The sequence below is a fragment of the Charadrius vociferus genome, unplaced genomic scaffold, assembly GCF_000708025.1.
Source record: "Charadrius vociferus isolate BGI_N301 unplaced genomic scaffold, ASM70802v2 scaffold355, whole genome shotgun sequence".
NCBI classification, from domain to species: domain Eukaryota; kingdom Metazoa; phylum Chordata; class Aves; order Charadriiformes; family Charadriidae; genus Charadrius; species Charadrius vociferus.
The window spans coordinates 1,268,822-1,279,416 of NW_009648451.1; the positions used below are offsets into that span (position 1 = coordinate 1,268,822).

General features: G+C 39.3%; 1 protein-coding gene across 1 annotated transcript; it reads right to left on the minus strand.

Annotated features, from left to right (window-relative positions):
* Positions 1-340: 340 nt before the first annotated feature.
* On the minus strand, positions 341-8,899 carry CALM1 (calmodulin 1 (phosphorylase kinase, delta); the record flags this gene model as incomplete). Its single annotated transcript, XM_009885596.1, is given in 5 exon segments — positions 341-3,750; positions 3,972-4,107; positions 5,606-5,712; positions 7,815-7,958; positions 8,857-8,899. Coding segments are annotated over 5 exon segments (459 nt in total), but the record flags the coding sequence as incomplete, so codon positions are not given.
* Positions 8,900-10,595: the final 1,696 nt, after the last annotated feature.

Here is a 10,595-nt window from a genome sequence, read left to right on the forward strand (position 1 = left end):
CCCGGCCCCGGGCCCCCCCCCCCACCCCCCCCTCAACTGGGCAGGGTGCAGGGCTGGCAGCTGCAGCACTGTACACTGCCCACGGATCAGATCCGCGCCCACGTGTGCATATGAGTGAATAACGTGTCGGGTAATTTCTTGATCAGTTTTGGATAGCATCTGTGTTTGTGAAGCTGTGCACGTGTGACAAATGGTTGGGGGACAAGAGCCTTCTACCACACCAGTACCCACCCCCCCTTCATCCCACCCCACCCCAGCAAACAAAATAAATGCCCCGTACCTGGAGACGGTTCAGTGCCTGGATTATTAATAAAATAAGCATGATAATGAATAATCTATGTTAAGCATTTTCTTACCCTTTATTTTTTCATTATGATCAGAAGAGGAATATGATTAACAGCAGTTTAAACTTTAGCAGTACAATTTCAGTATTAAATATAAAACTACACTGCAAGTTGATGTATTTTAAAAATGGTTATGTATACTCTAGCCTTAAATTTATGTATCAAATACAAGTAACTCAATTGTTTCTTGCCTTGACAATTAACATATCTAATAAATTTCAACAAGCCAGACATCCATCTTTTCCATTAAAAAAAATAAGCAAGCACACCAACTCTTATTCATAGCAAGGGGGTGTAAAGATTCAACACTTTCCTGAGTGTTGTGCAAAGAATAACAGGTTCGAGAAAGTCAGTTAAATAAGTGTAATGATAAACCTAAAGCTAAGCTGGAGGACCTTTTGATTAACTTCATATTTCATATATTACTTGCATCAGTTGAGAGCAACATGAGTTACAGAACTTCCATGAAAACAAGCCACTTACAAGCAGGTGGTTAAGCTTGATCAGTTTATTAAAAGGATTATATGACACGGTTGCCTGCAATAGCAGGGGACTGGATCTGATGACCCAGGAAGTTCTTTCCAGTCCCATGTTTCTAAGCCATGCACCAAGTGTATCCAGCCCACACTTTCACATTTGGAAAAAGCCAAAGCCACGCACACACACACTCACAGAAAAAAAAAAAAAAAAAAAAAACCCCAAACCTCATTACCAATACTTTTTGTTTTTTCTGGACCCCAGTCCTGTACAGAGAATACATTTACTCGAGGTTGATGTGGTACTGAAGTCAGTTAATAATTAGATACCTCCAGGCAGATTCAGTTACAGGGCATACCAACACTGCACACTGCCAGACAATTTCTATCAAGCCAAGAACCTCTTGCAGGAACGAGGTCTCTTTGCTAGCAAGCACAGAGCACACTGAATAAGCTAAAAGCAGCTGTTCTTAAATGAACTACCCTACCAACCGTGAGTGAATGACAGATAGATGGTAAGAAGCATTTACCTACTAGACAAGATCTCTCTGCACACTCAGGCAGAAGAAGTAATTAGTTCAGAGCAGCAACCATTGCTCCTACCTTGCCTGTCTCTTGAGTACGTTCTCTTTAAAAGCTGGTCTACAGAATCAGTGCAGCCTCTCAAGCACTACCAAAGTAGCAGTTTGCAGCTGCCATGCAAGACTCTACTTTCAAACAGTAGTCAGACATTCCCATCATCATGGCCGGTTTGCTAAGACAGCATACGCAGCCATACCAAAAGCCTTTACAACTAGAGATCTAAACAATTGCCTGCATTCAGCCCATCTAACTTTTAGGCACTTGGTTAAGGTGTCTGGGTCTCTATAGTCACCCAGAACTCCCCCCACCCCCCCAAGGAAAAAATAAAATAAAATAAAAAAATATCACTGAAGGCATAGTCTCAATTGCCTTCTGGAGGTGTCTCTTGACCCTCACTGAGCAAAGCTGCATTTCAAGCAACCAAGTTCTTAACACAGGCACCTCAGTTAGACAGGATGAATGGAGACTTACATCTCTTTCAAGAGATAGTATCAATACTCTCCAAAACCAAAGGCAATTAAGCAATTAAGGTTTGCAACTCCAGTTACGTTTGGAAACAAACTTACAGTCAAGTAATTAAGCTGTAGTCCCTCCCTCCCAAGCATAAAAGCCTTCCACATGGAGGCTCTGCTATTAAAAAAAAAAAAAAAGAAAAAACACAAAAAAGCATTCTTCTTTCAAACAAAGAAGAGTGGACATGGCTGCTTTGCCACTCATTCATGGGGAAGCTGAAGGATCAGAGAACACTTACTCAGAGACCTGGAATGACTAAGCACTGCTAGTGCATGCAAAGCAGAAGTAACAAGATGGTTTTTAAATTAACCCTAGTCCTCTTCTCCACCCCACAAAATTCATGCAAGTGTTTGAGAAGATAGTCAAGACATAATAGCCCCAGTTTCTAAAAAGGCTTAGGTTTTGTTGTTGGTTTTGTTTTTTTTTTAAACATATTGTAAGAGAAATGTCCTTTTGTTTTTTCTGTGGGTAGAGAAATGCATTTTTGGCATGTTTGAGAATCATAGATATCTATGAAGTTCATGCTGTTTAAATTCTCCAACTAGTTTCTATAACCTGTCAAAAAAACATAAGCAACCTATACATGTCTCCCCAGTATTGACATGCATGCTCAGAGCTCTCCACTTTAGTGAAATGAGGTGTTACTTCTGTGCCGATAGTTGACGAGTCAGCATTGCACGACTTTAAGACCAACTAAATTAACATTGTCGTAATATGAAAGGCAAGCACAAGTTCATTTATTTATAGCAAAGGTCTTGGGTTACAGGAGGTCAGTTCTTGCCATCTTGAAAAGATAGGGGATAACTTATTGCATACATGTGCATTATAATTTAGCAGCAAGTCATTCATAGAAACACTTCCCTCCTACTGCTTTTTTGGTTTATTATCTCAATTATATATATATTTTAGCTTTACAAAGCATTTAACACCACCTTTAAGTTAATGGTCTTTTATTGGAAAAAAAGACTAGCATTTACAACTTGGAATGGACATAAATTGTAGTATCTTGAACAGCGATGTTGATAGTTGTGCTGAAGTCCACAGGCTACTCCGCCAGCTCCAAGTCATGGTACAGAAGGTTTTAAAAATATGAGAGTCCAAAGATGCTCCCTTGGTGAAGGTTTCTTTTAAAAATTTTGTGAACGGTAACAGCCCGACACCCGTTTCACTATAGTGCAATGCAGACAATGTTAAACCAGTATTTTAACACAGACATGCCATCCATAGTTAAGATCATCGTATTTTTGGAGCACACTGCTACGTACAGGAGAACCATTCAACCTTTAGGGCATTTTCTCTAAGTTTTGCATCCTTCAACCATTTTGCTGCATACCATCCTGAGGTATAAACCAATTCTAAAGTAAACCAGCTATGACAATTTATACTACAAATTGAACTAGAATCCACTGTTGAACAAAAGAGTGGATCCTTTAGGTTGTTTTTTTTTTATCCTTTTAATACAAATGTCTGACTGTGCTCAATTGTCAAGCTGCATGCATGAAAAACTGGCCAGCCCAAACAGTGTAATAGTCATTAGCAAATGGAACTTTTGAGTTCACTAAGTGCTTCCTTTTTTTTTTTATTTTCAAGGTAGTACAATTATTTATATTGTAAAACTGATGTTTAACTTTATCTTTTGGGGACAGGACCACCAACCATTACATGCAGTTTGTGGACAGAAGGTATTTTGACATTCAGTTTTGCTATACAGAAACAGAATGAATAAATGAACATTTTTTTTGCAAGAGGTAAGTAAAAGATTCAATTTGATTCTTCTAGAGGAAAAAAGGTGTAAAGGAGGTCTCTTCACTTTGCAGTCATCATCTGTACGAATTCTGAAAAGATAAAAAGTCACTGTGATTTATTGTCTCCAGAGTACTTTAACCAGTGAGTCTCGTAAATGCACTTGGCATAAAAAAAAATCCCTTTCACTGCAAAGTCCACAGAAGTGGACAACTAAATAAACTGGTGTCAAGTACTAGACACTAATGCCCTATGCAACAGGCTTTCACTCAATCTGAGTAATGGTTTTGAGTCAAGACAAGCATCTCTTTACCTTCATAGTTGACTTGCCCATCCCCATCAATGTCTGCTTCTCTGATCATTTCATCTACTTCTTCATCTGTTAGCTTTTCTCCTAAGTTTGTCATAACGTGACGTAGTTCTGCTGCACTGATATAGCCATTGCCATCCTGTGAGTAAAGAGTTGCACAACATCACGATCAGCAAGCCTGACATTGATTAACTCCGAAATTACATCTGGCCTTCCACTAACTGCTTCTGAACTAGCCTTACTGCACTTGGGATATATACACGTTACACTGTATAACCCTACAGTATGTATGCAGTTAGTCCCATTGCCTCACTAAGCATGCATGCCACTATATCCTTCTACACAATCACTATACTGTAAGAATAACTGCACGCCCGATTTATAGCTGCAATAAGGTATTTAACACTTTTAGAGCTTTCAAAAATAAACACAAAACCACAATGGGTTTTGTTTAGTTTCTGCCACCTAAGCAAGCCTTCCCCCCCCCCCCCACAAAATTTCCCCACCAGCAAGTCAGCTTTCTCTTCTGTGTCATATCACCTCTATAACCAGACTGCAAGTGGTTAGGTTAAGCTTCTCAGATAAGATGATCTAGAACAAACCTTCAAAGAAGGCATTTAAGTTCTACTCATAAGGAGTTGTGAAAAGCTTTGTGGGGGAAAAACAAACAAACAAAAAGAAAGAGAATGACACTCAGTCCATATTCCCATTAGTAACACGCAAACCTAGAGCTCATCCCTTTGCTATTTCAGAAGTTGTCTTCTTCCATCTACAGGAAGAATATGCTAGCTTAGAGCAAGAGTTCATATGGCCATCACCAATAGATAAGCTACCTCAGTGGCTTTAAACACAAATCTACTCTGCAGAAATAACCCTATAGGGTAGATGAAGTACTAACCAAACAATCAAACATTTCCTCTAGCACATTTTCCAGCAAAGTACTAGAAACTGCCACTTTTTTCCATAAAAGGAGAAGTAGGAAGGCTTTCTTCCACCCATGTGTGCACCAGCTTAGTAGCTGCACCAGCCATTGCTCAATACAATTTTCTTGATACATCTGTCATAGCCAAGCAATCCAAAGAGGTGAACCCCTGTTCTAGGACTAATTGACCTTCATCATGTACACCCAGGTATCCTTGAAGATGGAGGGATTTGAGCTCTTACATTTTCCGTGAAGCAACCTCAAAGTCCACATCTTGAAAACAGAACATGCAATACTACACATCCCTCTAAATACTGGTATCATCTTAGCTTCAAAAGCTTCCATAAAGTAGTATAAAACCTTGTGTACCCATGCAAACATTCCCCCACTCCCCTGAAGTCAGAAGGCACAGAAAAAACCCATCCCTGCAACTCCCACCCTCTAAAACTACAACAGCCCACAAGCATCAAGTTCTGCTCATCTCTGCTCCTAAAGAAAGGCCAAAAAGTTTGCCTCTTGTGGATGTGCCTAAAGGTTATACCTGCTGCGTAAAGCAGGTAGAACCAGCCTGCAACAGTCCTGGTTCTGTTTCCAATCCCTCTGCTTCTACTACAGCAGATGGTTTTCCTTCTAAACAAGAAGAGAGAAAAACACTGTGGAAAAAAATGGACACCATTACTGCTCCTAAAAAAAATATTTGTTCTTTTATTAATACCTTGTCAAAGACTCGGAATGCCTCACGGATTTCTTCCTCGCTGTCTGTGTCCTTCATTTTTCTGGCCATCATGGTTAAAAATTCAGGGAAGTCGATAGTGCCATTGCCTTAATGAAAAGAAACTTTCAAAAATTAAACTTCCATGCTTTTCTTCACACAAAAAAAAATAATCTGGCATTTAATTTAGCCAGGGACAAGACTGACAGATCCTCTGTAAACCATTCTTATAGAAGAACTGTATCTTGTCCCTCAATGGCTAACACTGCCTTTTTGCTATTACAATGTCCAGTAACCACTGTCACTGCAGTGTTTCAGCACAACAAAATTAACTGTTGCCTTCTCACCAGGTCAAGCCAAACCACTTGCCACCCAAGCTGCAAGTAGAACGTCACTCTGATGCTTCAGGGTTAACCAATACTAAGACTTGCCTTTATTTCAAGTCACACCCCCAAATTAATCGTTTAGTTTCTTTAGAATCTCCTAATTGCTGTGGGAGATTCCAGAAGGGAATGTATTATAAAGCTGGCACTACAAATCCAGGATATTTAAAATTTCAGAAAACTACACTTCACTAAACTGCTCATAAATACTTGTTTCTTGTTAAAAATCCACTTCCTTAACTTATGCTGTACACCACAGATGCATCATTTTAAGGGGCAACAAGGATCTGTAAATTCCAGTGACATGAGACAAGCTGCCATTATTTGGTACTTCCGATAAGCTTAGCAGTAGGTGTTCTTACAGGTATTTCACCACAAAACGGGAAATCCCGGGTAACATTCAGGTCTCAGCCCTAAGATTTTTAGTTCTTCATTCAAAGCAAGGAGTCAAACTTCAGGGAGCTCAAAGCTACAAAACAAGTGGTATGGTGAAGAAACACGTTCTTTAAAACAGCAGTAGTTAGGTTTGTATAGTCAGTATTCAGCCCCATATGGCAAAAAACCCACATTAAGTAGTTCACCGTGCAACTAAGATCTACCCATTGCTTGAGGGAAACATACGAACTCATTGGGCAAGTATAGCAAAGAAGCTAAATAAATACAGTTTAAGAAAACTTTTGCATCTTAGGGATTCCACACCAAGACATAGGCAGCTATTTATCATTGTGGCCAGCTTTATCAGCTAAATCTGAATACAGGTCTTGTACTCAGCTTTGAAAAATCCTCAATGAACATGTAGAATAACAGCAAAGCATTCTGCCATAAAACAAGTTTAACCAGATGGGCAGGCACACTTATCTGAAGTCCTCAGTCTCCTTTCACTCTTAATCTATCAGTGCAGCATTGGGGCCTGCAACCTAGAGAATCCACTATACACAAACTCAACATAGCACTGCAAACCCCAAAGTTTTTCAGTACATGCATCCAAGAGTTTGCAATTACAGTCAACTTTTAGGAAAGTAGTTGTAATTAATGTAGTCTGATAATCAGATCCTCTATACTCTTGCCAATATACTTTCACTTTTCTTTTAAAGCAATATTAAGGAAAAAAATCACTGTGACAACCAACATACAAGTTCAAAGCCTTGACATCACTGAACAGGGGAAAACATTTTTCCTTTTTATAACTGCTAGCCCATCTGCAGTCTCAGAAACAAGATGTGCAATTACCCTTTCTGGCATTCATTTAAAATAATTCTGATAGACTTGATAATGGAAGAGCTTTCTGCTTTTGCCTCTAATTCCTCCCCCACCCCACCCCCCCCATTAGTGATCTAATACACTACATTAGACTATACAGTCTTTCCTTGTTACGTTTTCAGTTCTTGGAAGTTTAGCACTATTCCACTCCTACCACATTTTTGGCCTTTGACAAAACCACAGACATTAGCACAGCTATTAAGACCAACATGGCCTGAGGAAACATGTATAGAAAAGCTGGGTGGAAACACAGGTTAACAGCAGGTCAGGGCAAGTCAGATAGCAAGAGGAAGCCTGTGACCCATAAAATATTAAAGACAAACAGCGTAACTTTGTCTCTGCCCATCTCCTTTTTTAGATTCTCACTAATACCACTAGGATCTTTGACTGCTGTACAGAGAGCAATCCAAAAATTGACACCCCTCTGAATTTAAATTCTATGGAGTATTTTGAAACTACTTCAGGAGATCAATGTCACAGAATCTTCTCTATGCAGTACAAGCCCAGGTGTAGAGGTCACACATGCTTAAGATGATCACAGCGCTAATAACTACCTTTCCAACACTTACCATCAGCATCTACCTCGTTGATCATATCCTGCAATTCTGCTTCTGTTGGATTTTGACCCAATGATCTCATGACAGTTCCCAGTTCTTTTGTTGTGATAGTACCATCACCATCTTTGTCAAATAGGGAAAAGGCTTCCTTGAATTCTAGAGGCAGAAACAGTCCCAGTGTTTAGTAACATCACCAGCATGATAAAACCGCATACTAAAAATGCACTCCACTGTCAGTGCCCGATATGATTTTAAGGTTTTTTTATCTAGCTGTCCATGTATTGGGAGAATTAACCCTCTCAAGTATTAATAAAAAATTACTTACAGTATCAACACATAATTTGCATAATATATTCAAACTTATTTCATGTGGCTACTATCTGCTTTACAACTCTAATATATTTCAATATCCTCTTGCTTGAGGCACAGTTGCACCACAAACAGCAACTGCCTGGCCCAAGTGAAGGGACCCATTAACAGACATACAGAAACAATAAGTGTTATCATTTACCACTTATTTTTAAGGCTGCAGACAATGAGAATTAATGTCAGCCACAAGTGGGTGACTGATCTTCAGAAGGTCAAATACTCCTCTCCTAACCAGTATGAATTATAGGCATTCTGTTAGAAATTATTTAAAAGACATCTGCCTATATTAACATGTAATAAATCAATTTTAGGTTTATTTGTTGCCATTTCATTTCAAGTTTATCTTCACTTTGTTATCATTTCATTTCAAATTTATCTTCACTATTAAAAAGTAAATAGTACATAGGACTGATTTGACTCTAAGTTTACCTGAGTCTAGCAATTATTTGTTTGCAAGAAATCTAGAAGAACTTAGCTCAAGCCTGAAAGCCTAGGAAAAAAATATCATTATCTGTAGTCCAAGGAACAAGCAGGCTAAGTTAAGAGGCAATGAACCAGCAATCTTCCAGATTTTATTTTAAAAAGTGCTTTTTAAAAAAGCATTAGTACAGATTTGAATAATATATTTTCTTTTAGTCACAAGGAGTTAGCAAAAAAAATAGTAATTTCTCATCAAGACACTTACCAGCAATCTGTTCTTCAGTCAGCTGATCAGCCTACACGAAGAATAGAACATTTTAGAATATTGTTTACCTCTAGCTATGTCAAGCCACAAGACTCTTCCTCTAGATTTATCACTACTTTTAAAAAGCCACTTTCAACCCCGGGAATTCCACCTCTGCAAGGAGATTGCACTCACGAACACCATGCAGCCATTTCCAAAAGCATACAAGCTAACTTGTTTTGAAATTGTACATGAAGAACCAGACGTGCCATCCTTCAACTCTGAAGATCCAATTTGGTCAAATGAAGGACACAGGGCAGGCTCCTTGCAATTGGTCGGAGGCACGAAATCCTTAATCACATGTGTTTGGGGTTTCACATCACATCAGATGTTGTTTCCAGCAGTATAGTGACCCTAATACTGCGTGGGGGTATTTCCATATCAGTGGGCTAATGACAAGTGTGCCACCTAGTGATCTAACACTACAGAAGTCTGCCCTCCCCCACTACATTGCACCAAGTATTAGCCTGCTGTAAGCTTAATAGAAAGGTCTATGCTGTGATATTAGGAGGAATTACTACTTGGTATTACGGAGATTTTTGTTATCGCTGATGAAGAAAGTGTCAGTTTTCAAGCATCATGTTATTTTTCCATTCAGCCAAGCAGTTTAAAGTGCCTCACACTGACATGCAGGCTGTTTTATACATAATTTTAAGTGGCAAGATTCAAAATGTTTGCCTGTGACCTTCTGTACATCAAGGAGCCACTGCTGCATTTAAAGGTATACAGCTCAGTGTGCAATTACATGTGCTTCCCCAGACCTTAACTGTGCTAACTGCATCCTTCCAGAAGCCTCTTCTTTCTGTATGGGTAGAGTACCACAAAAAGCTCTGCTGTCTGGACTCAAAGAAGCTAACCATTTCTTTATGGAAAAATATGCACTTCCCTAGTCATTAAAAAGAGAAAAAACATCTGGATTTTACACACCTGGCCATAGATCCTGGAGACTACAGGGTACTAGCTCCATTTAAACTAATTTTATTGGACAGCTTTCACTAATGGAAGAGAATTTTGTAGGTCAGAGAAAGCAGGCATCTTGTAACCCTTTTGCCCTGAAATGCCATTATTCAAATATAAAAACCACTTTACTGCAGTAAAGAGCAACAAATACAATGGAGAATTAACAGGCTACACAATCTGTTAAGCTCTTGCACAGAGGAAGAGGGTAGGGTTGAAAGCCTGCTGTATATGTTAAGTGACATAAATAGATTTCACCTGTAAATAGTTGTTGTGGGTTGTTGGGTTTTTTTAGTGTTCTAGTGTCCGCACGTAATGATTAAACAATTCCCCACATGCACAGGAGGTTGTGGGGAGAAAGGGTACAAGTGTTAACAGCTAAAGAAAGTTCAAATTTAATAAATCTTCCTTAATAACAGCAGAAAACTTGTGTTCAAAATCCAGTTCGACTTTCCACGCTCTTTTTGTGATTTTCCAGACTATACGAGGTTTTACTCAGAGATTATCTAAGGAATTTACATAACAGACTCAATGCCCTGCAGAAGAGGAAACAGAGCCACACCTCGGCAAAAACCTCCAACCCACAGCACCGGCTCAGTGCCTCATTAGCCGGAGCTCACTGGATGTTTCCGAAAACCCGATTCTGAATTTAAAAAAAAAAAAGAAACACAAAACAAACAAACCCAACCTGGCACACAACCGCAATGCCAGAAGCACACACCCGACCCGAAACCGCCGTGGGG